The 27389-nt window shown below is 40.2% G+C and overlaps 1 protein-coding gene across 2 annotated transcripts in view; it reads right to left on the bottom strand.

Moving 5' to 3' along the window:
* The window catches only part of DGKH (diacylglycerol kinase eta), a 181432-nt gene that overhangs the window by 48207 nt on the left and 105836 nt on the right, over positions 1–27389 (bottom strand). Inside the window, exons 5-7 of one of the 2 annotated variants that reach the window (XM_075705709.1) lie at positions 14515–14619; positions 14055–14187; positions 451–557 (exon numbers count right to left, since the gene is read on the bottom strand). In XM_075705709.1, the coding sequence (XP_075561824.1) occupies positions 451–557; positions 14055–14187; positions 14515–14619 (345 nt within the window). Of the gene's footprint in view, positions 1–450; positions 558–14054; positions 14188–14514; positions 14620–27389 lie in introns of those variants that run through there. The other variant, XM_075705716.1, reaches the window with a different exon arrangement.

Raw genomic sequence — 27389 nt, 5'->3', positions numbered from 1 at the left:
TTCTCCTGCTAATTTTAAAATTCCTGCTTTCATCAGTAAAAACCGTCTCACACATCAGTGAATTCCAAACAGGCCTCCTGGGGAATAGCTATTGGTAAGGAGGACACAAAATAGATTGCCAAAACAGCATGGTAACAGTATAAAATACCACCTTTGCTTAAGAGCAGTAGGAACTTCTGGGAGCAATTCTCCAGCTTCAGAGTTTCTCTGCATGTGGCCTTTAAAATCTTGTAATGCAGCTTCAATCTAGTGCCCACAGATACTAAACTTGCCTTGTGAAATAGGAGTATAACTTTTGTTCTAAATACCACGTTAATCTTTGAAAAGTGTTCAGGAACCTACAATTAACTTCAATGGGTCACACGGCAATATTTCTATGCCTAGCCTTGTTTTTTTCCCTATAAAGAAGAGTGAGCTTTGGAAAATACTGTAAATATGAATAGTACTTACACCATCTTCATCTTCAATGATGTCTTTTCCAATTGAGGCTAATGTAGTCCATTTGCAGTTATTTGTTGCTCGGACAGCACATCTTTTATGTGCTTTAAACTTACACACTGGAAGGCACACATAAACATGTATACTATGTTATTTGCTGTATTTCAGTGATACATATCTTTAAAAAAATTAAACAGAGATATTCCATAAAACAGCCAAGTACATGTCACTTAGTGTTGCACACATGACACGACCCATCTAAAAGAAAATTCAGTTCATAATCACTCCAGCTTTAACTCTCTAAATGGGGTTTAACTGCTTAGCTGTAGCCCATGTTAAGTGTGTCCTCACATCCACATCAGTCCCTATTTTTTCAGCTGCAATGCAAGGTACTAAGGTACAAATATATCTTTAACTGTGTTTTTGTCTTTTCTACTCCTTCAGTGACACAACTCAGATACCTGGTTTAAATTTGCAAGAGGTGATGGGAGAGTGTTTCACAGAAGTATTTTGCTTCAGGAGCTCTGCTTCTTTGCTTAAAGGATCCCTTTTGGGCACCATACTATGCCTGTTTTCCCAGAAGCTGAGAAAGTGAAGGGTTAGATGGCGATATATTTATTCAGGATACTGCTAGATACAGTATTTTCCAAGAGGTTACATTAAGTGAGGAAGAGCCTGACTTCTTACTGGATTATTTATTAAAAATCTACTAATTGGAATACTCAGCACAAGAGTGTAGTACAGGCAGACACTTTGACAATCTAATAACTATTTGTATTTTGTTCAACTCAATTAATATGACTAGTTAATGATATCATATTAGACCAAACAGACTGATGCACCCAACTGTGGGTATTTCTGTTACTGGAAGTGCATGACATCATTCTACTTAGAGTGCATTATACAAATTATTTTGGCAAAGACCATTAAAGGTTTATGAGAACTAGCCAGCAGACCAGAAGTAGTAGTCTCTTCTCAAACAAATATTTGACAGGAAACTATCAAAAGCTTTGGCCCATTCCTTGTCCACCATTAAAAACATTAAGCCATGGTACAAAAGGTCTTGTGAATCATAAAGTTCTCATTTTAATTCCACTGATACATTGCCAGATCAATTTAAAAAGTGAATTGAGACTATGTAAGCAACATCTGAGTTTCAGAGCAATCCTCCCTGTTCTGGGAGATGTGTGAAAGTATGGGCTTAGCTCAAAGAAAGAGAAGGAAACAGAAAAAAAGAGTTTTGTTGCTTTTACAGTAACTCAGGTGGTCATTTCGAAAAGGAGCATTCATAGACTCAAAGTCTGCAAATATCCCATATTCCTCAACTAACAGGGTAGGCTCTCATTTTCAAAACAGCTCAGCACCATATTGTGTGTTTGCCAACCTAAGCTGGTTCCAAGCGTCTAAAGAAGTCAGCTCTCACAGAAGCACAGAAATAAAGGCTGCATTTTCAAGTGATGGGCCTTACGCAGTTTTGCCACTTGAATGTTTTGGAGAAGATATGCCACGGAATTCAGCTTCCTACTCATAAGTGATATGCATTTGTCTTTGCCACACAGATCAAAATACAATAAATCAGGGATGAGGGGCAATAGGAAATTCCAAATTATGAAGGCATAACAAAGTAAGGGAATTTTCAAATCCTATTGAGCTACGATTCAACTAGATCTCAGGACCCTGTATTCAATCTCTGCTCTCTCAACAAGGCAAACACAAATTCAAACCCAGGGTCTGAAGAGCTGCAGCAAGCCACACCACGGATGGCAAGTGACAGCTAATGTTTGCTTTGTGGGTACAGTATATAACTTAACAAATCTCAGATCAGACTTTCTGGTCTCAGATCAGACTTTCTGTAGGTCACCCCCCTGCAATCCCAATATCATCAAACAACAATTCATGTTACTCTGAGCATTAAACATTACCATAAACAATGACCTTAAGACACAAATGTCACTTTTGAGCAAAATACATAGCAGTACAGAAGAGACAGGTATAGAAAGGAAAATTTTAATCAAATCTCAACCTCAGCTACCACTACCCCCTAATTTCTTTTGTCTCAGATGACACTGCATCCCATTCATGAATCAGTCTGATATCTGAAATCTTTAGGAAACATGCAGATGTACTGCTAGACATCAATTGTCATTAATTCGCCAATGAAAGTTAAAAGATGAGAAAAGGAAAAATTTAGCCAAACCAAATCTAGAATATTCATAGAACATTACTTTAAATTTTAATTTCCTGTCTAAATGTTTCTAGCGGGAATATGAAGCAGGTCTCTCAGAAAGCAAACCAAGAGAACCACTTAATTAGCAAACAGTTGTCACAGTGGTACCAACATCTGCTGTCATTCACAGTGATTAAATCTAGAGCTATTATTATCTATAATGAAGAAAAGTCAACATTACTGAACATTATCATAGGATGTCTTGCACTGAAAATACACCCCTTTGTTACAGAACACTTCTGTCTCAAAGGCCTTTCATTCTAACCACCCATCAATTAATTCAACTACACTGGCAGGACACTGAATTTTTTTCCCCCAAACTTACCGCTCTACCACCTATTTTATGATGAGCTTTCTCTTCTGCGTTCTTCAAAGAAGAACTGGCTCAGACTGTTCTTTTCCAACTTCAAAGGCCAAAGCCAAAGTTTTGAAACTGATCAGAAGATCCCTGAGCTGGTATCTATAGATTAGATGGAATTATCTATAGATTGTCAAGATGGAAGGATCTGTCTTCAGGTATTCCAAGAAACCTGCTGTTTTGTTTCCAAGAATACTATCACATGACAGATGGACAAGCCACAGTAAAAGCAGTGCAATTCACATGAAAACAGCAACCTAACTTTACCCCAATTTGAAGCTTATGTCTATGTTACAAAGGATAAAATTCAGCAGTTTCTTGGTAGTTTTTTACTATTTTGTCCTGGTTTCGGCTGGGATAGAGTTAATTTTCTTCCTAACAGCAGGCATAGTGCTGTGTTTTGGATTTAGTAGGAGAAGAATGTTGATAACAGGCTGATGTTTGTAGTTGTTGCTGAGTACTGCTTATGCTAGTCAAGGACTTTTTCAGCTTCCCATGCTCTGCCAGGCGCACAAGAAACTGGGAGGGGGCACAGCCAGAATAGTTGATCCAAACTGACCAAAGGGCTATTCCATACCATATGACGTCATGCTCAGTATATAAACTGGGGGGGTTTGGCCGGGGAGCAGCGATCGCTGCTCGGGAACTGTCTGGGTATCGGTCGGCGGGTGGTGAGCAATTGCATTGTGCATCACTTGCTTCGTGTATCATTATTATTATTATCATTATTATACTGTTACTATTAGCATTACTATTTTACTTTATTTCAATTATTAAACTGTTCTTATCTCAGCCCAGGAGTGTTTCTCACTCTTACTCCTCCAATTCTCTCCCCCATCCCATCGGGGTAGGGGGAGTGAGTGAGCGGCTGCGTGGTGCTTAGTTGCTGGCTGGGGCTAAACCACGACAGTCCTTTTTGGCGCCCAACGTGGGGCTTGAGATAACAACAGATTAATCAGAGTGTATTAAGGAGTCTGTTAACAGTTGCCGGTCACGATATTAGTTCTTCTGATCTGCACCATGTTCTTTTTTTTGCAGCACGCGTTAAAGCTTGCTGTCAGTTTGTGTGGTGTGCTATGCTCTGCAGTGATTCATGATCTTTTGCTTGGGAGGCTCCTTATCAAAACCCTGACCTTGAGCATTCTTTGGTATTTGGGTTTCATACAGAAGTCACTACTGTACTTCGGGTACTACCTCATAGAGAGAGTTAGCAATTATACTTCTTACTCTGAGAGGCTTGTTGTGGAGGAAATACAGAATGGCACCTTTGCTGCTTTCTTCTATGATGTTTCCTCCTTCATTACAACAACTTTCCTGTATCTTGAACACCCCTGGGCAGTTAAGATACTTCTATTGATAATTCTTGGGAATGTTGTTTCCATTTTGATAAAGGTCAGTAAGCAGTTTAAAAATACCATCCAGAGATCTACCCCAAGGCTGGATAGTTATGAGTGGCAGGGTGTGTGGGATCGTATGCGCAAGTACCTAGGGCAGTGGGGACCTCCAGTGTTTTGGAACTTCACCCCTGAACAAGTGCAGAATCCTGAAGAATTAGTAAAGTATTTGGAAGAAGTATGTTGTCACCCTGGTAGCTCCAGAGAGACACAAATCATTGCAACATGCTGGGGACTGGCCCATGCCTATCGAGCCGTGGTCAACGCTAATCAGTACCCTCAAAAGAAAGAGAAGGTCTCTGGATCTGATGACAAAACAACAAGCACTGTGGCTACTCAAACCCCCACTACAGGCCCTGCGGCTACTCCAACCCCCACTACAGGCCTTGCAGCTACTCAAACCCCTGCCCCAGGCACTGTGGCTACTCCAGCCACAGCCATGAGCACTGCGGCTACTCAAACCCCAGTGACAGACACTGTGGCTAAACCAGAGAACCAACCTGCGCCGGTATCAGTTGCCCCTATACAGAAGAAAAAATACACGAGGAAATCAGTTCGTTTAGTAAGGGATGAAGATGAACCAGGGCCATCACGAGAACCAGAGGAGGAAGAACCCATAAATGAGATGGTGACCACCCGATCCCTATCCCTGAGTGAGCTGCGAGATATGCGAAAAGATTTTGGTCGTCATCCAGGCGAGCACATCATCACCTGGCTGCTCCGATGCTGGGATAACGGGGCCAGTAGCCTGGATTTAGAGGGTAGGGAAGCCAAGCAGCTGGGATCCCTTTCCAGGGAAGGGGGCATTGACAAAGCAATTGGAAAAGGGGCAAAACCGCTCAGCCTCTGGAGGCGACTTCTGTCAAGCGTGAAGGAAAGGTATCCCTTCAAGGAGGATGTTTTATACCGCCCAAGCAAATGGACCACCGTAGAGAAAGGTATCCAGTACCTGAGGGAATTAGGCGTGCTGGAGGTGATTTACAGTGACCTGAATGATGAGCGGTTAACCAAAGACCCAGATGAAGTCAGGTGCACACAATCCATGTGGCGGAAGGTGGTACGGAGTGCACCAGCATCGTATTCCAACTCGTTGGCAATACTAGCCTGGAAAGACGACGAGGCACCAACGGTGGATGAAGTGGCTAGACAACTCCGGGACTACGAAGAAAAGCTCTCTTCCTCCCTACGGGCCTGTGTCTCGGCTGTGGAAAAACTGTCTGAAAAAATATGCCAAGAGTTCCAACAACTCAGAGAGGATCTGTCCTACTCCCCACCTGCACGGACCAGTGTCTCAGCCATTAGGAGTCAACGTCCCTATGCTCAAGAGAGAGGATATAGAGGATACACACCACGGGGCACCCTGTGGTTTTACCTGCGTGATTATGGAGAGGACATGAGAAAGTGGGATGGAAAACCCACCTCAACCTTAGAGGCACGGGTGCGTGAATTGCAAGGAAAAACTATTAGAAAAGGCGGTTCTCCCAGGAAAATTGCAGCTCCAGTTTCCAGTGAGCAGTTCCCGAGACAGAGTAAGAGGGCTAATTTTACTTCCGACCTTGATCAGGGAACTTTTGATTCACATTTACAGGAAGTGAACAACGAATACTGTGACCAGTGTTAGAGGGGCCCTGCCTCCAGCCAGGTGGAGGAAAGGGACAACCGGGTTTACTGGACTGTGTGGATTCGATGGCCTGGAACGTCAGACCCACAGGAGTATAAGGCTCTAGTGGACACTGGTGCACAGTGCACGCTAATGCCATCAAACTATAGAGGGGCAGAACCCATTTGTATTTCTGGAGTGACAGGGGGATCCCAACAGCTCACTGTACTGGAAGCTGAAGTGAGCCTAACTGGGAATGAGTGGCAAAAGCACCCCATTGTGACTGGCCCAGATGCTCCGTGCATCCTTGGCATAGACTACCTCAGGAGAGGGTATTTCAAGGACCCAAAAGGGTACCGGTGGGCTTTTGGTATAGCTGCTTTGGAGACAGAGGAAATTAAACAGTTGTCCACCTTGCCCGGTCTCTCAGAGGACCCTTCAATTGTAGGGTTGCTGAAGGTTGAGGAACAACAGGTGCCAATTGCTACCACAACTGTGCACAGGCGGCAATATCGCACCAACCGAGACTCCCTGATTCCCATCCATAACCTGATTCGTCGACTGGAGAGCCAGGGAGTGATCAGCAAGACTCGCTCACCCTTTAACAGTCCCATATGGCCAGTGCGAAAGTCTAATGGGGAGTGGAGACTAACAGTGGACTATCGTGGCCTGAACGAAGTTACACCGCCGCTGAGTGCTGCCGTGCCAGACATGCTAGAACTTCAATATGAACTGGAGTCAAAGGCAGCTAAGTGGTATGCCACAATTGATATTGCTAATGCATTTTTCTCCATCCCTTTGGCAGCAGAGTGCAGACCCCAGTTTGCTTTTACCTGGAGGGGTGTTCAGTACACCTGGAACCGACTGCCCCAGGGGTGGAAGCACAGCCCCACCATTTGCCATGGACTGATCCAGACAGCACTGGAACAGGGTGAAGCTCCAGAACATCTGCAGTACATTGATGACATCATTGTGTGGGGCAATACAGCAGAAGAAGTTTTTGAGAAGGGAAAGAAAATAGTCCAAATCCTTCTGAAGGCTGGTTTTGCCATAAAACAGAGTAAGGTCAAGGGGCCTGCACAGGAGATCCAGTTTTTAGGAATAAAATGGCAAGATGGACGTCGTCAGATCCCAATGGATGTGATCAACAAAATAACAGCTATGTCCCCACCAACTAGCAAAAAGGAAACACAAGCTTTCTTAGGCGTTGTGGGGTTTTGGAGAATGCATATTCCAAATTACAGCCAGATCGTAAGCCCTCTCTATCAAGTGACCCGGAAGAAGAACGAATTCAAATGGGGCCCTGAGCAACAACAAGCCTTTGAACAAATTAAACGTGAGATAGTTCATGCAGTAGCCCTTGGGCCAGTCCGGGCAGGGCAGGATATTAAAAATGTGCTCTACACCGCAGCCGGGGAGAATGGCCCTACCTGGAGCCTCTGGCAGAAAGCACCAGGGGAGACTCGAGGTCGACCCCTAGGGTTTTGGAGTCGGGGATACAGAGGATCCGAAGCCCGCTACACTCCAACTGAGAAAGAGATACTGGCAGCATATGAAGGGGTTCGAGCTGCTTCAGAAGTGGTTGGTACTGAAGCACAGCTCCTGCTGGCACCCCGACTGCCGGTGTTGGGCTGGATGTTCAAAGGGAGGGTCCCCTCTACACATCATGCAACTGATGCTACATGGAGTAAGTGGGTTGCATTGATCACACAACGGGCTCGAATAGGAAACCCCAGTCGCCCAGGAATCCTGGAAGTGATCATGGACTGGCAACATAAGGGTGAATTATTTATAGCTCGGTGGGCCCATGATGCCTCAGGCCATCAAGGAAGGGATGCAACGCATAAATGGGCTCGTGATCGAGGGGTGGACTTAACTATGGACAGTATTGCACAGGTTATTCATGAGTGTGAAACATGCGCTGCAATCAAGCAAGCCAAGCAGTTCAAGCCCCTTGGGTATAGTGAACGATGGCTGAAATATAAATATGGGGAGGCCTGGCAGATTGATTACATCACGCTCCCACAGACCCGCCAGGGCAAGCGCTATGTGCTCACCATGGTGGAAGCAACCACTGGATGGCTGGAAACATATCCCGTGCCCCATGCCACCGCCCGGAACACCATCCTGGGCCTTGAAAAGCAAGTCCTGTGGCGACATGGCACCCCAGAAAGAATTGAGTCAGACAACGGGACTCATTTCCGAAACAACCTCATAGACACCTGGGCCAAAGAGCACGGCATTGAGTGGGTGTATCACATCCCTTACCATGCACCAGCCTCCGGGAAAATTGAGCGATACAATGGATTGTTAAAGACTACCCTGAGAGCAATGGGTGGTGGGACGTTTAAACATTGGGATACGCATTTAGCAAAAGCCACCTGGTTAGTCAACACCAGGGGATCTGCCAATCGAGCTGGCCCTGCCCAATCAAAACTTTTACGTACTGTAGAAGGAGATAAAGTTCCTGTAGTGCACATGAAAAATATGCTGGGGAAGACAGTCTGGGTTACTTCCCCCTCTGGCAAAGGCAAACCCATTCGTGGGATTGCTTTTGCTCAAGGACCTGGGTGCACTTGGTGGGTGATGCGAAAGGATGGGGAAGCCCAATGTGTACCTCAAGGGAATTTGATTTTGGGTGAAAATAGCCAATGAACTGAATTGTATAATATTAATTGCTTTATAATACTGTATGTTATCTCTTAACTATATGTTATCTCTTAACTGCATGTTAATATAATAATATAGTAGGTTAATATTAAGTATATAATACTATATATTATGATTGCTATATGCCGCATCAATGGTATTGCAGTAAGAATTGCCCAGCCTAAGGAAAATGAACTTTGATGAAACCATGTTGGAATGAGAACTGACTTCAGCATGCAACAGTCCAACACTGCACACCACCTGTCCTGCTCTGAAAGACTGTGATGACAGATGGAACCCAAAGTCATGGGCTAAATGAACTCAATGGACATTTTAGAGGGATGGGCCATAGACGAAGGGAATGATATCTGTGTGTATATCAAGATAGGGAAAGGGGTGGTGATTAATTGGAACACATTGGAAAGGGGAGGGCCTGTGCATGACGTAGATGGTATAGAATAAGGGGTGGATACTGTCCTGGTTTCGGCTGGGATAGAGTTAATTTTCTTCCTAACAGCAGGCATAGTGCTGTGTTTTGGATTTAGTAGGAGAAGAATGTTGATAACAGGCTGATGTTTGTAGTTGTTGCTGAGTACTGCTTATGCTAGTCAAGGACTTTTTCAGCTTCCCATGCTCTGCCAGGCGCACAAGAAACTGGGAGGGGGCACAGCCAGAATAGTTGATCCAAACTGACCAAAGGGCTATTCCATACCATATGACGTCATGCTCAGTATATAAACTGGGGGGGTTTGGCCGGGGAGCAGCGATCGCTGCTCGGGAACTGTCTGGGTATCGGTCGGCGGGTGGTGAGCAATTGCATTGTGCATCACTTGCTTCGTGTATCATTATTATTATTATCATTATTATACTGTTACTATTAGCATTACTATTTTACTTTATTTCAATTATTAAACTGTTCTTATCTCAGCCCAGGAGTGTTTCTCACTCTTACTCCTCCAATTCTCTCCCCCATCCCATCGGGGTAGGGGGAGTGAGTGAGCGGCTGCGTGGTGCTTAGTTGCTGGCTGGGGCTAAACCACGACAAATAAATAACTCTCTAAGTTAATTTAATATTACGGTGTGCTAAAAGAATACTCATATTACAAAGTCAAGTACTACAAAGTTAAATTACTCATGCAACTTAAATTTGCAATATAGCTTTGCAATATAGCTTCCAAATGCAGGTGTAAAGTCTTCAGTTATATGATCATACATTTTTTGAGAATAGTACACTCATTCACTGCATGCAATGGATGGTTCTTGACAAGTATGCAGCTGTGCTGTACTCTGGTTCATAATTTTCAACAGATATTTATTTGCCTTATTTACTAAAAGCTAATGGAATACTGCTTTTTAGACACCAATATTCATTTCTTCCTGGCCTTTTAAGATTATTATTATTATTATGATGCTCAGTACTACTACAATTAAGACCTTTTTCTTCAATCGTGTATATCTTAAAAGTATCAGTGACTTCAGAACAGCTTCAGCTGATTTTTGCAGTTATAGAAAACTCAACATTTCTGTGATACGGGTCCCAGATTATAAACAACAGACAACCACTGATTTGATCAAAAATCTTATTTAAGTGATTTCCCCAGGATTACAGAGGGGCACAGTGTGATGCAAAGTCACAGAACACAGTTTTCTATTACTCCTCAATTCTTTAACAATGAACATCCCTTCTTTTCCTGACTGCTTCATTCACTATTCACTCTCCAGCCTATGCAGAAAATGTGGCAAAAATCCTGGAGACAATGACTACCCAAGTAGTGGATGTACAATATCTTGTGCAGTAGGTAAGAACAACAGGGGTTTGTGGGGAAAAAAAAAACCCAATCATAATGAAAAAAGACCAAGTGCACAAAGCGCATTTGCAGAGGAAATTTAATCCCAGTATTTTCTTATTGCTTGACTTCATGATCCTAAAGTGTTCTTTCAATATTGTTTGTTTGTGCAATTCATCACAGGAGAAAGCATCTCATTTAACTGCAATCTCCAGCTTATTAGGTATATTTGATATTCAACAATAAAGATTCATTCATGATAATGAAAACACTACATGAAGAAATATATCTTTGAGAAGAATCATAAAGGCAGTGTTCCACTAGCAATGACTTGGATAGAAATGCGGTATTAACACAGAGTAATTGAGGCTAGAGAGCTTTCAAAGAGTTTCTGTAGATAATGATCTATAGTTCTTTAGGTTTCCTTGCCTAAACATTCCATGTATCCCTGTGTTTAGCTGACAACTTCTTAGGCTTAGACTCCTGAGCATATGCAAGCTAAACTCTGAATAAGAGAAACATTTGACGAATAAAGCCTTATTCGATCCAGCTAGTTTGGAGTAATTTCCAAAGCAAGGAAAAAAATCTGTAATTTCTCTGTCCTAGTAAAGACTCTAGATGAATGTTGTGGAGATCAGTCCTTTAGAGCTAGCTAGAGCAACACAACACACAGACAACATTTGAAAAGTAGAAGACACAAAAGAAGGAACTAGTGGGAGGAATAGCATTGCATCTCAAAGGAGTATATGATTAAATTTTTTAAAAGTCAATTGTTTTTTGAGGAGTAGAAAGAATGAAGCCTGGTTTGATATGAACTTAGATCTTCAGTTTTATATACATATCGATTCTTTGACTTCTAAAAAGACTCAAGTTCACACTACAGTCTTTTCCCTAGCAAAGGTATTAACATACCCTCTTTTCCTACACTGGCTTCCACAAAACCTACAGGACTATCTTCAGGGTGGCCTGCAATTAATTTGGTCAACCTTTGCAAAGGCTACAGGGACGGAAGGTGCCCTGAAAAAAGAAGACACCCATCTTATCTCCAAAAGAAATGAGGTTTGTTTTGCGGTCAGGCTGAAAAAAAACCAGTTGTGTAGCACTGCTGGAGACCAGCAGGTCTAAGAAAATAAAACATTACAGAAGTGATCTTCTAAAGTATCGTAAACTTCAAAATATCAGCAATGGGATTTACTTTTATTTTTACCTACAGTTAATAGTCAAGAATCAGACCACAAAGAGTACAAAGACTCTAAGCTACTTTCAAGATAACTTGGTGTGCCAGTAACCCAAACCACCGAGAGGAGGAAGAGTTCCAATATCTCCTGAGAAGAAGCCTCTCATGCTTCTCAATACAAGACATAATAGAGTTGCCTGGGATCAATGACCACGCAAATAATTGAATTTAGTATAGATATTAATGGATTCCCAGCGTAAAGCAGTGCTGGAGGTTTCAGATGCCAGACATGAATATTTAAACAGTTTTTTTAAAGATGTAATGAGAAAAAGTAGCACAGAACATGTCTGGGGAATCTTAAGACTCCATACTTCCTACATCATCTCCTCACACAGTGTATATTGCTAACACAGGGTAAGTCAAAAAAACAGATAGTGAAATGCACTAGAAGTGCACATGGCAGAAGCAAGTAACTATGAACTCAGTCATATAAGAATTTCAGAGAAAGAAGTAGTATCAAACCAAAATACACTTCTTAGATGAAGAAATTAAGGATGGTTAACACGGGTTTTTACAAGTATACAGACTTGGGGACAAAGTATGAATATTCTAGTAAGAGTCAACTGTCAAATGATTTCTATTAGATGCATAATTAAAGTTCTCCTTTTATTTTAAAAAATACTTGGAAAAAAATAAAGAAAATAGATATCAACTAGTAGCTAAGAAGTAAGAGGAGGTGAACTTATTAAAAGATAAAAGAATATCATAGTATCTACATATAAACCAATCCAGGTCATACCTATTTATGAAACTGTGGACCAGTGAAAGCAAATCCAAACTACCTTCATTAGCCATTCCTAAAAAATGCTTAAAGATCAACTGGCATCGGAAATGTGGATAAATGTAGCACTAGTTTGTAGTAAGTTATGCATAAAGGTGACAAAGTCCAAATCTGGAAATTGAGGAAACCTCCTTAATGTAAAGATAACACCACCACCTTGGAAATTAAAACCATACTTAGAAGCAAAATAAGACACTGAAAATCCAGAAAACTATGAACTACAACCATTAGCACTGATAATCTTACAAGAATAATTCTTGCTAAACAGCCTTTCAAAATAGCTATAATATGAAAGGAAAAATTTTTTATGAAAGGAAAGAAGTCTTTCCTTTCCTTTGCCTGAGCAAACATAACTGTACTTGTACACAGAGGCAATATAACTGCATTTTAGTTAAGCACGATACTTCCATCTGCCAATAACAGACATTGAAAATACCACGATTGCCTTAAAACTGTCCAAACGACTTATACACACTGGAAAACATACACCAGAGAATCTGGAACTAACTATGCTACTTCTAATTTCTATGAAATGGGTTCATCCCGTTCCTTGGCACCTGCACCATTAGCTACATTAAAAGCATGGACAATTCAGGACAGTGGGTTAATGTTTCCTTTGTAAGATTTCCTTAACACACATTATTATACTCAGTCCTCAAGTATTAGAACAGCATCAATAACAGAAATGCATTTGCAGTTGGGTAATATGCATGCAAAAAATCAAGTTTTCAATGGTGTAACTGTAACTCTTTTCTGGACAGTTAGCTATTTCGGTAATTAAATCTCTACATTTCTTCTATATCATAAGGTCACATGGATGCTTTATTTTCTGCTGGATTCTAAGACAAGCAGACGTGCTACCACTGCAGCATGAGGTAAATAAGCCATTTCAGGTTTATTATAAATATTTGTTTGTGAAATATCATTTCTCCAGATAAGCTTAATGCTGAAGTCTTAGCCACACCTCCTTTTCCTTTGTGCTGGATTTAATCTGTTGAACCATCAAACCGCAAAGGCATCTACATCTCTACCCCCTCACTGCATGAGAGAGAATTTCTGAAGCAATAGATCTGTCCTCATCTGTCCCGCCTGCACTGCAGGATCAGGCAGCAGCAACAGAGCAAAGAAGAATTGCAGGTGAAGAGGTCTTAGTGCTGAACAAAGTGTTAAGAATTTAGAATTTTTATAAATTTTGGTCAGAAGCTACCATTATGATTTATTTTCCTGAGGAATGCTGATTCTGCAAACCAGTAAGACTATTTTGTTTTACATTTTTGATGGGCAAATCAAATACATCCTATCTTTTCTTGCAAACTGTCCACCCAGCACATTCCAAACTGGACGCTGCAGCAGAAGCAACCATTTCATTGAGATGAGTTAGAAAAAGGCACTTGGAGCACAAAGAAGGTGAGCCAGATCATTAGCAGTCCCTCTGCCCAAAAGAAAGTCACTCTAGTGAATAGAGTTCTCCCTTCAGGCTTTTTTTTGCTCGTTATTTTCAGAATCATTACTCGTCTTAAACTTTCAGCCATCTGTCTACATACGCAGCATTATAAACAGGGGGAAGAAAGCATTTCTTTTACCTTCACAAGACAGGCCGTGAGAAGTGACTCCAGAGAGGCTCTCTCTACACACATTACAGAAGGTAGGTCGGGCATGGGAGCAGGCGTACCAGTTATGCATCCCTGAGAAATGTTCCACATTAAACTGTGCGGTCTAGTAAAGGAGAAGTTAAGACAAATTTGCAAGTACAGAACACAGCTACGGTGACTGAAATTACCTACGGTTCCATATTAGAGGGAACGACAATGCAATGTTCACCAAAGGTATTTTCCAAAGGGTATTTAACCGGCTCTCCCTCCAAACTTCTAAACAAAAGTGTGATAATAAGCTCTCATTTCACTAGTAAAGGTCTTAACATGAAGCTTCACTCTGACATTAGACACACTTTTCACATTAAGGAGGGTGAACACTCCAGTTCTGTGTCCTGTAGCTTGATCTGTTGACCTAGAGCAGGTTGCACCAAGAGGGATGTCGACTTACCTCATAGTGTTCTCTGGACTGAACAGACTTCAGAGAGCTTATCCAGTCCTCCATTTCTTTTCTGTTCTCAGCACACAATATTAGCCTCCTAAATGGAGTGATTATCTGAAAAAGATAACGCATTCTGATTAATCCAGATAGTAAAAATCATGATAGACTATAATATTTAACGTACTCTTTCCTGAGAGATGATGCAAAAGGAAGACACGCCCTTGACTACAAGATAGTAAACGCTTAAAAATATTTTCTTTAATACACTACCAACAACGAAGGAGTTTGCTTTTCCTTTTTCAGTTCCCAAGATTCAAATCAGGCTTCAGTACAGGTCTTTACAACCCATATTGATCATTCCTCCTCCTCAGTTCTTTGTCTATGCACTGAGATTTAAATACTCCAATGGCAAGCACTGAAACTCCTAAAACAACCGTTCGGGAAACTACTAATTGACTAAGATTGCAATCCTATTTCATAACAGCATTATAGCAACTGCAAGGTCCATTCCAATTGCTAAACACAAAAACATATCAAAATCAAAAGCCTGGAAGTCTTAAACCACAACAAAAGCTTTCATCATATTTCTCTATCTTGTCCATTGATATTAAATTTACACAAATTTAAACACACGTAAATTTTAAACAGAACTTTCTATATAAAACTCAGTATAAGGACACATACAGATCTTTATAAAAACACACAGAGAACAGAAGCAAGCAGCTGAAATCATATCCTACTAGGATGGTTGAATGAATTCCTGGAACAAATTGATGCTGGTGAGTTTTCAGTGGTCTGGAGTTGGATTCTAGAAATCTGAAAATGCTCTATCTAGGAGGTTCAGAGTATAAGCCATTTTCCCCTCTCCCTCACCAGCAGAAAAATAATTAAAATAACAGGAATGCACCAGAAACTATCAGCTAACTCCCACTGAAATTATTTTGAGCACTGCACTAAAATAGACGAAGCAGTTACTTACACAGCAAAGAATTTAAAACAAAATAAGTACATGAAATTAAAGGAAAATTATTTGTTTTGTGGTAGGAAGTCTGAAAAATAAAATCAAATCCTTTATCAGTCTTATGCATAAATCTATTGCATAGTATGTACCACTCACACTTGCAAATTACTTAAGTAAAACAAAGAAAGGACCACAAAAAATGATAGCTCTGAGTATTGTTTTAAATGCTACAGGCTAGGTATTGTAACATTTGCACAATATTAGTAAACACTTATCTACAGCTGCATTTACTTACCCAATCTCTGCCGTAAATAGTCTCTAGCCTTGATTTGCCCTATCCACTTCTTCATTAAAGTGAGCTGCACTTTAACATATCTCAGAGGCAACGTAACTGAAGTGCAGCAAGCTGCAAGTCACATGGAGGGGAGGCAAAACCCTGTGGGCTTGCTTTTTTTTTTCTTCTTTTTTTTTTTTTTTTTATGTACTCGCTTCACATGGAATTGAGTAGTTTCTCTGTTTTCTATTTTCTTCAATCTTGCTTAAGCTTTTTAATAAGGTTTATTAGTAGCTCTCCGTGGCTCTTCCTAAAGAACAGTTAATGCAAAGAGCAATGCTTCTCTCATTAGTTTGGAGCCAAACAGACGCTTTATTACTTCAAAATGTTTTTCTAGGCCAGGTCATCAAATAAAGCCCAGAAAAGCCATTAAATCATAATATAACCCTGGCTCCAACAACAATCAGTATTCTGCTGGAATTTCCAGGTTTCAGTGGACTCAGAAATCTTATTTGGGCAAATACACCCACCAGATTATTTCCTATTATATAGCATGACATTATAATACGGATTAAGTAAGGACAAATCCACCCAAAATTCTGCACTTTGCGTCTGTCCTTCCGCTGTGCTCATTACTGATGCTAACCTGCAACCAGATGTTGTAAAACGCCATTAAGAAACAACAGCTGCATTTATTGCTGAAGACTCCTGATAATCTTGATCTTTTCAAGTAATATTTATTTCTATTACTCATGTCTTTAATACTACTGATCACAGAAATCCCCTGTGTGTCCCTCCACTCTCCCCTCCCAAAATCAAGGCCTTAGTTCAGTCATTCACATAGTTATCTAGAGCCAATGGAGATGCCCTTTGGTATCCAAAGCATTGGCACAGGGCAGGTAAATATGACAGAGGACCACAGCACCCAGAACAGCAGCTATAAATAAGCCAGGTGGGAAACCAAAGGCCATCTCAAAAGGTACTACACACCCATGTATTGGCAACCAAATCATGTCACTAAGCATTGCTAACTACTGCATGTAAACATACCAGAAATTCCTATGTCCCACCTTCTTATTAATAAACTTAATAAACTACAGAGCATTTCAACAGTCTAAAAGTTAAATTATATACTGACAATCACATGAATGTAGGATCAATTGTTATTAGTGCTATAAAAATGAAGTCAAAAGTTGGAAGACATATATATTTGTAAATACAGCATCTATATCACGATGATTAAACTACATATTCTCTTTGATTTACATACTTTTAACAACAAACTTCAAGAAGGTATATGATAACATGAAAAAAGACAAAATGCATTACATGCAAAAAATATCAACAATGCTTGGAATTCTTCTTAAAAAACAAAGAGAAACTAAGCAGTCTGTTTAGGTTCTCATCTATTTCAGTCCACAAAATCATGGAAAAGATGTACTCTTGTCATTTATTACATATGTCACGTAACAGAAGAACTCAGGGAACCAAGGAAATGATTAGCAAACAACATGAAGTGTTTCTTCCTAAATGTAACACATTATTTAGACTTGCAAAGTATTCCCAAAGGATGTTGAGGAGACCAGAAGTATAAATGTCTAAAAAGGTATTTGACAAATTCATCACGAATAGATGCATCATATACTATAAAACACAATATCCAAAACTTCAACTAAGCAAGTCCTCAAAATCCAACAACGAGTGAACGTTGGAAAGTTATACAAGAGGAAGAATCACTGTACATGCTCTGCTCCTTATAGTCTCTTCTTGAGTACCTGCTACTGCTATTATACTACTTTGATTCGGTATGGTTTTATGAGCTTTATGCTAACTCAGTATAGCTGTCCTTGCTTGTCCTAAACTGCGAATGACTTCCTATACCTTCTTATTTGAATTTACGCAGAAGGCATGCTTTCTTATGGATGCTTACAGAAAGTTATGATTAACTAACTGAAGTGGGATGTTTAAAGTGCATTCATTAAAGACAGTTGAACCTGTATGCAGACATAATCAAAATTAAAATTGATTTAATTGTCCTTAAAACTATTTTCCAGCCATCTAAATTTGGATTTTACTAGTAATCTTATCTCATTGCATGTAGTCATATTCAAAGTCTTGTTAACTTTTCTTCTACCAACCAAAGCCAGTATCTTTTCTTCTATTACATATTACCTTTTTTTTTAACTTAATGCTCACTCCCCCAAATATTATTATTATTATTTATATATCACTCTGAATATGCTAAAGTCTCAATAGACAAGAAGAAATTGTATAACACAACGACAAAGGAAGCGTCAGAGAAACCACTGGAAGACCATTGAGGTAACAGAAGAATAAGAAAACTCTTAAATCTTGGAGGAACTTAGGTGCTAATGGTCCACACGCTGACAAAGCAGGAGACAAATCAAGAAGGATGAAGACAGACAGAAGGCCTTAAAAATAAATAAATCAAGAAGATGTAATTTAGAAGATGAAGTTACTTTGAAAATTTTCACTGTTGTCAAGTAGCCAAGAAGAAGCCATTGCTGATTTTGGAAGAGAGAGTTATCAAAGCCAGATACTGCAGTATATTGGAAAGTAATGAAATTGAGCTAGTGGGAATAAAAAACGCTTTTAATGCAGCAGGCATAGGGCAAGAGTGAGCATATATAGAGTCTTAAAAGTTGAAGGCAAACAACACGAGTCCTAAAACATCATACGGAATAAAGAATGTCTGGATAGGAAGAAAAATGGCCCATTACTGTGATAACGTTCCTTTCTGTTCAGAAAAATAGGGGGCTTAAGTGGGGAATGAAGGAGAGAACAAGAGGACACTGTTCAGTCTGCCACCACATAGGTCTTGCCATAAATTGGGATTTTCACACATGTAGGCAACTAGGATAATTTGGCTTCTAAAAATATACACATACTCATATATATGTACATACACATCTGGCAATTACTTTGATGAAAATTATACAGTCAAGTTTTGGGCCACTACTGCAAAGTTTCTTTCAGACAGCACCTATTAGGAACAAGCTTAACATCTTGAAAGGAAATAAAATAGCCGTTAAATTCAGTGTGAAATTCAGTGAAAGCACCTTTCACTTTCAAAGTGGCTAACTGTACCAATAACCTTCTATATGCCTTCAACCCAATGGGTTTAGACTTATGACCTGTAAAATAAAATCATAGTGAGTTCAATTAAAGCCTATTGCCTAATTTTTAACATATTTTATCATATCAGCAATATGTAAGAAAACACAGTTCCCAAAGCTTGGTGGCTACATTTCTGGCTTCCTTTACCGATTCAAAGAAAAATGCAGACACAAGATTTGCTAATCAAGAAAATAATGGTCTACATCTCAGCAGCAACACAGCAGCTATTGTAAAGCACCCCACTTCCTGCAACATGATATTTGCATTAAGGCACCTTCTGCTGCTCTAAACTATTATCAGGCATTACACTAATAGCACTTTGTATGGCCGATCTTGAATTGACTTAGTAATGTAGAAACATCACTTAGAATCTGAAACGGGTGGGGAAATGGTTTTCCTGTTCTTTGAACAGATATTTTTAAAATATCTTTCTGGAACTAATGAAGAGAGGGTGATATGAAGAGAGAGAGCACCCCCACATCTCCTCTTAGGGACCACACCCGATGCCTGGGGCATGAACGTAGAAGATTTAATGCTTTGCAACTTCTCTGTGCTTCTAGACATTGGCGAGTGAGCTCTGGCAAATACCAGAGTAACATGTTATGCCTCCCTTGCTTTCTGTCTGCCCCTCCATTTCCTTGTCCTCATGCAGATGGGTCCATATCAATGTGACAGATGAATGCACCTCCATCACAGTGGTGGGAGTAGACCGCTGCGGTCATTGATACTCCTGTACATACCAAAACTTGTCTGCAAAAATCACGGTGCTAACAGTTGGGCAGCTTTAATTTCTTTAATTTCTTGGATTCAATACTTTAATTTCTTGGATTCAGGATACTAAATAAATTACAACAGTACTGTCACTGTCAAAGGTGTAGTTGGTGCTTTATGGTGAATCGTCACTATTACTTTTCAAGATAAGCCAAGCCAGGCAAAAGTATAAATTACAAAGGGAGCGGAGGATTTAAAAGCAAGGCAAGTAATAAATGGCTATTATATTTCCCCAAGTACCATACAGAATTTATAATCAGAACAATTAGCTCTGTCTACTCCACTAAAACGTTGCTTCCCTCTTTTTGCTGGCCTTCTCCTATTTCACTGTTGCCAAGCTCACAAGTAATGAAGTAATGTGTGGTTTTCACCCCCACAATAAAAATTCTTAGGAGGGGGAAGAAAAGCATTAGTCCCACACAGTATCTCCTGCACCAGTACACCAGGACAAGCGCGGTTAACTAAAAGGCAGGACAAAAGCATCACAGGAACAGGTATAAGGACTACTCTGACTTCACTGTGCAGTAGAATCCGGCCTGGGTAATTTAGGTGGCCTTGCCTTATACCACATCACGCAGAGGTTGGTTATAAGTGGCACAAAGTCTAGTTGGAGGCCAGTAACTAGCAGTGTATCCCGAAGGTCAATACTGGGTCCAGTTCTGTTTAACAACTTCATTAATGATCTCAATGATAGGGCAGAGTGTACCCTCAGCAGGGAGGGAGGTACAGGAGAAGTCCAAAGTCCTGCATCTGGGGAGAAACAACCCCAGGCATCAGGGTATGCTGGGGGTCACCCAGCTGCAAGGCAGCTTGGCAGAAAAGGACCTGGGGGTTGTGTTGGACAACAAAGTGCACAGGAGCCAGCTATGGGCCCTTACAGCAAAGGCGGCAAATGGTATCCTCGGCTGCATTAGAAGGAGTGTTGCCAACAGGTCAAGGAAGGTGATTCTTCCCCTCTGCTGAGTACTGGTGAGGCCACACCTGGAGCACCGTGTCCAGTTCTGGGCTCCTCAGTACAAGAGAGACATGGACATACTGGACACAGTCCAGGGAAGAGCCACAAAGACAATGAAGAGACCGGAGCACCTGACATGAGGAGAGGCTGAGAGAACTGGGACTGTTTAGCCTAGAGAAGAGAAGGCTCAGGGGGATCTTATTTATATATGTAAATACCTGAAGGGAGGGTGCAAATAGGACGGAGCCAGGCTCTTTCCAGTGGTGCCCAGTGACAAGCTAAGAGGCAATGGGCGCAAACTGAAACACAGGAGGCTCCCTCTGAATGTCAGGAAACGCTTTTTTCCTGTTAGGGTGACTAAGCACTGGTACAGGTTGCTCAAGGCAGTTGTGGAACTTGTGTCCTTGGAGATATTGGACGTGGTCTTGCTTCAGTGCAGGGGTTGGACCAGATAACCTTCAGAGGTCCCTTCCAACCCCCAAATCATTCTGTGATTCTGTGAAAACAGAATCCAGGTAAATCAAGTAATCCAGTTACGACATGTCCAGCCTGTAAAACAAATGCAAAAAGTATCCAGCAAAGGTCACTGTCAGAAATCCTCATTTGACCTCATGTATCCAACATCAACCAACTGCTAACAGAAAAATATTATTCCGACAGAAGTATAAGCTTATAATGAGACAGTTACAAGAAGCAGGGTAGGAAAGTTTCATGAAGAATTAGAAATTTATCTTAAATCAGTATTTAAATATAGCAAAAACAATAAACCATTCTTGTAAATGTAAACTGGAAACTGCTATATATAGTTCAAGGCCTGCACGTTTCTTTAAAGTCCTTACATAAAGATTTGTTAAGCACGTTACTTTGCACTGCTGTGCCCTTAGCTCCAGCTTCACCAGCTCATTACACATCTATCAGATGGGATGGCTTCTGTGCTTAAAGGAAAACATTTAGTTATATATTTAATGGCATCAGGTACAAAGTTATACAAAATAAAACAGCAAGTGACCATTTTTTTCATCTGTAATAACAGATGCCTGTTTAAACATGATCCAGCTCCTTGAAGCCAGGGATCCTTGTTCACTAGAAGCAGGAAATTTATTCAAGGTTTATACCAATGGCTTTGTTTATAAAATTATTTGGTACACAGGAACTGCATTGAGGGATACTTTTTAAGGTTTCTCCAGGTATTTTAACCACTTTTAAAGCAGGAAGAAAAAAGAAATGTCAGAGAATAGGTAAGTGTAAAACTGCAGGAAGAATGAAATCTAGCAATCCTCATCACTTATTCTCCAAACACCCCAACTGCTTCACCAGTGCTATACTACGAGTTCAGACAAGGAAATAAAATACATTTTTAATGCATTAACTTCTATGCAAATCTTCATATTGTGTTTCACAAATTAAAGAAACTCTTAGAAAACTAAAGGAAGAAAAAGAGACATTTTCTGTGAGCTGTTTTTGAAAAATTTCTGGTTAAGCTCAAAATTTGTGGAAAACAAGCTCCAGGCAAATGTAACTAGAACCAAAATGTACAATATAGCCCAGATCGGTCACATTTTTAAGCATCCTCTTGTTCTCCTCTTCTGAAAAGTGTTCAGCTTTCTTGTAATAGCTCAAACCCAAGCGATTTATCTATGGATTTTAGCCTCACAGCTGAAATGCTTTATTGCTTTTTCATAATGAAACTTAAAGCTTCAACGTCTCCAGACACTCTAGGGAAAGGGAGACAGTGCATCAAGTCACAGATAAGGAGCTTAAAACTTGAAACTCACACCCAAAGCTACTCAAAGAGCTCTCAGCTTATGGTTTTTTGTCACTGTCAGAGGGCGGGGGAAAATGAGCAAATGCTAAATGGAGGAAAAAAAACCTAAGTGCATCACAAGTGCACACTAATTGCTGTTGCCTAATTTTTTTTTTCCTTGGCATATTAATTTGCTATTTCAGTTTTTGTTTTGTTTCTAAGCTGCCTGAATATAGAAAAAAAAAAAAATCCCAAAAACAATTGAGTGGAAAATTGAACAAAATGGAATACAAAGCACTTCCCCTCTCTTTCTGTGGTTTGGGCATTGCTCAGGCTGGGAGCATCAAAAAGCCTTCGTCATTTAGAGGCTAATCAGCATCTGTATGAAACAGCAGATAGTTCACAACTAGGGAAAAACTAAATCCATCCTAAGAGTTAGCTTCCCGTGCAAAGCTGAGTCACGTTGGTGAGGCCAGCACAGGAACTTGAGCAGTTTCCAGCCATATTCTACCTTCTGGAGATAGCAAGGGGCCCTGAGATCTTCCTGGATGTCACTCCAGGACCTCTGTCAGTCCTGCGCTAGACTGCAAGGGGGGCACGGGGAACATCTGGATATGCTATTGCCCCATCTTGAAACGGTGCCACACACTGACCCTTCTGATAATGCCAAGGGCAAAATTTAAAATGCAGTGATTCTGGAAGTAGGGTTCAGCTCAGAGAGGAAGTTGCTTAGCAATAATTGAAACCAGGGGAAACCACTCCAAGTTTGGAACAAGTCAAAGCCTTGAAGGTGGTTGCTGACCCCATGATCCCAGGAGTCTCCCAACACGAGTAGCAAGATGATTTCACCAAACTACAGAATAAGAAAGACGGTGAAAGAGAAGCAGCACAAAGCCCAGAAAAGGTCAGTGCAACCTTTAGGTGAGTGGCCCTTGGAAAAAAACAGGCTGAGGTAGAAGAGTGTCTGAAAGAGTCTTGAGGCTATGAGTAAAGAAACCATCTCCTGATGTCCACTGCGACCAAACTGCAGTAAACTAGATTCTGTAAACAAGTGGGACAGCATCAGAGAAATACCTCCACTGGCATCCATAAGCTTTTCTGCACTTAAGTAACGCTCAAGACCCTGAACTTTGGGCAAATCAAGAGTCAGTAATAAAACTGAATTGACGTTAGATTATGTAAATAGGAAAAAAACAGTATTAGGATAATTATTCCCAGCTTTGGGACTATGTCTCTTCATCTCTGATATTCAGAAAGACAGAAGACTGGAGTGCCCAAACCCAAAGATGAAAGGTTTTAAACTCCTTTGGGAAACGGCTCTTTTCATTTCCTCTTGATGTGGCTTGGACAAGGTTAAGCAGTTCTCACATTCCCTGAAGTTCTTGTAGTCCCTGAAGAAAAGCCTCAGTAAGAACTCTGAAAAAAATCTGGGTGACAAGAAAGGAAGCAAAACATGCCCAAGTCTAAGAAATTAACACCGTCTCTCCAACATACTGCAAAAATCTGGCAACGCACTTGGTTTTCCAAGCCCATCATGAATATTAAAAGTTCGTTTCCTAAAATCAGTTAGAAGCGGCTAATCTCAACAATGAGCAGAGAGCTGAAATAAACTGCTAAAAAGCAATACACCTTCAGGCCCAGTTGTAATATTCAACTTGAAATTCTGATGAATCGCAAGAATTTAGTTTCCAGTACAGCTGGGCAACCTCCCATTAAAAACAGCAGCTGTACAGGAGGATTCAAAGATGAAAAGAATTGGTTTATCGTTTAAGATGGTTCCATATAAATTATATGCCAGTAAATTTTATATCCCCAGCCAAGACATAGGATATGCTGCATTCAGAAATATGGATAGGAAATAGGGTAATCAGAGTTCTGGAAGAATATAAACTGGAAGAAAACAATATCAATTTTAATCACAGTTGAAGTATAGTAGCTCCAATGGAGTATTTGGCCTCACTAACCTGTAAAAAATACCTAACCATCTCAAAATAATAGGTTGAAGGAAAATCAGCAAATATAAATATTTAGTTTTTCAAAATCTATCCAAATTTACAGAATATCAAGGAAATCTCAGACAACTGGATAAAGATTTTTTTGTTCAAAAACATATTAAGCAGAACCCTCTGCTTTCAGGCCAAAGTGAACTGATAAGTCTGACCAAAACAGTGGAAATCAGAGGAAAAAAACCTTTAACTTTTTGTAATAAAATTACATTCAGGGACTAACTTTAATGAAAAGCCATTCATGTTTTGTTTTTTTCTTTATATAATATGAAAAAAAAACTTTAAAACAGAATTTAATCTCTTTAATTCAAACTAAATTAAGTACTTCTGTTAAAAAAAGTTAAAACATCAGGTTGACCCATATTTATCTTTAGTTCAGTCATTGAACTGAAAAGTCCAATTATTTTTATGTCTCGACCATGCGATAAGATGAAAAGCTAAGGGACATTACAAAAGTAAGAAGGAATAATAGCAATTTTTAATATGGGAGAAGATTAATAGATAATAAGCACCTTATTATTCTCTTACAAAATTTTGTGGTGCAATTCTTAAACTGGAAGAGAAGTGTAAAGTAGTGATACAGGAACATTTACAGACAGCACAAAATTTTGATTACTTAGTTCCTGCCCCCCCCAGTCAGCAAGGCACTTCAGAGCAAGCCAAGCAAGGTATTAAACAGACAGTACAGTGACTTGAAAAAGTTCAGTGTTAGTAAAAACAAAGAAATACACACCAGAGAAAAAACACAGAAGCATAGAAGTATTTATGAATTATACAGCTCCTAATTAACAGGAAAATGATCTTAGTACCATTATAGAGGATAAAAAAATGCGTAATGCATTGCTGCTCCAGAAAACAGACAAAATGTGGAATCTGTAAGGAATGTAAATGAGTGTTAATTTAGAAAATAGTCCCAAGTATCTGTGACTGGTGCTCCCTGAGTGCCAAACTGGTCACTTCACTTACAAGATGATGCTGCAGAATAATAGTCAGAAGAACAGCAAGAATAGGTAAGAGTACAGAAAAATGTTCACAAAGATTATTTACCTTGGAAGATAGTCAGACCAAAAGGAGGTAATAAAAAGTATAAAATAAAGAACAGATGGTTTATAGGTTTCTGCTGCCTTTGCCTCGTAACACTAGGTGAGAATACTTAATTAAAACCCAGCACATTAAGAGTTCTCCAAGGAAGTATTTTTCCACAGAATAAACAATTACACTCCATGGTCTATATGGTCTATAGCATCACTAAAACCAAGAAATCAGCAAAAATTTATGATATTAGACACTTTTGCAAGCATACCCAGAATCCTAGTAATCAATGTTATTGGCTGGAATATAAAGTCTCATTTCCAGCCAATTTCAAATTACTAAGAATTGCAGTAGGCTTTCCAGGACAGCAGATCTGCCTACTGCAGCTTCCTCCCTCTCAAGATGACCACTTTCAGAAGGCGCATATTCAACAAAAAGTACTTGATTCAGGAAGTTGAAAGTAGAGGTCTACATTTTAGGTGCCCTGGATGACAAAGCTCCTATGGTAGCTAAGGGAGAGTTAGTTAATAATCAGTGGAGTCTATACTGAATTGAGCAATTACAGGAATCTACTTTTAAAAGCTATTAATCTGACCCTAGATACCTAAATGTAGGGGTCTATAAACCTATCATTGAGTCCTACCCCGAAGTTAGGGCAAGCTGAATACCCATCCTGAGTACCATCTAGTACGTTAATTCTCATGTTCCTGGAGGGCACCTTCCAGAACAACAGTGAAATTATTTCCTGTTACTCTCAGGTGCAATTAGATAACAGAATTAATCTAGCCGGATTTTCACTTTTCTGAATATACATATAGTAAGAAATTGAGTGTCCATGGCTTTGTGTAATTCTTAGATGCACTAGAAGTTGGCCTAACCCAAATCAAATGTCTAAAGCCAGCTATACGAAGTAATGCCTCAAAGCCAGTATTTCTACCCTAAAATTATTGTTTTCCTTCACATTTATCACAAAAAATTATAACTGAATTAAATGTTTCAAACATGAGTTCAGATGGATTAAATATAGGTGCTGCCACAGGATACCTGTGCATTTTACATGAGACTCTACAATAGGTTTATAATAACCCAGGGCATTTTATACATCCATGTCGCTCAATGACTGAAAGGCAGCATGCTTAATATCTACAGATTTTTTTTCCTTGTCAATGTGCATCAGTTCTTCTTCACCAAAAGCAAGGCAGAGATAGAAACCTAAGCCAAAAGCGAACCTCTCAAAATCTCTTTTTAAATCACAACTCATAATCACCTTTGTTGCCTTGAGGAACTTCATTAATTGAATATGCCTGTTCAAGAATCATTTTAGTATTTAAAAATTCCATTCCTTATACCTATTAGATCAAAAGCACACCACCAACGTTCTACATGCCCATGCCTGCACGCTGGAAGAGGACTATTCAGCCTCATTCAGCCTCAAGTCTTGTTTTGAGAACAATAAAGAGATTTTTCTAAATGCACTTGAGATATCGACAAACCATCCCTGCAAACAAAATGCATAAGGAATTACAGCTCTCAGCAGAATTGGTCACTGCCCCATCTGCTGGCGTGCAATAAAGATGGGAGACTGATTAACCCCCAAAGTCTCCCCAAAGAGGTAACGTGCTGTACAACTATATTCCTCAGGTTGTGCTGAGACAACATAAACCACCCTCTGATATAGACAGAAGCAAAGCGCTATGGAAAAAACATTCAGCAGAGTACCCAACACCATTACGAGGACTCAGCACCCACCCGTGCCACTGAACAGGCATGGGGTGAGTCCCTGTGGACTCTTGATGTGGCAGACAGAGAGGGTGATGCACCTCTTTGACGGGCTGAAATGGCTTCTTGAACCTCTTCTCTCTCTTCCCACAGACTTAGGAGACTGGTACCTAACAAGCAAGTAGGAAGAATCTGGCCTTGAGGGTCTCATATAAAGACTCTGAAGTCAAGGGACACCTTCTCTATTTAATAGCCTCTAGATGAGGATGCTCAGAACTACAAGA

The sequence above is a fragment of the Pelecanus crispus genome, chromosome 1, assembly GCF_030463565.1.
Source record: "Pelecanus crispus isolate bPelCri1 chromosome 1, bPelCri1.pri, whole genome shotgun sequence".
Taxonomy (NCBI): domain Eukaryota; kingdom Metazoa; phylum Chordata; class Aves; order Pelecaniformes; family Pelecanidae; genus Pelecanus; species Pelecanus crispus.
Note: the sequence above shows the minus strand (reverse complement) of the source record. Positions and strands in the feature narration are given on the sequence as shown.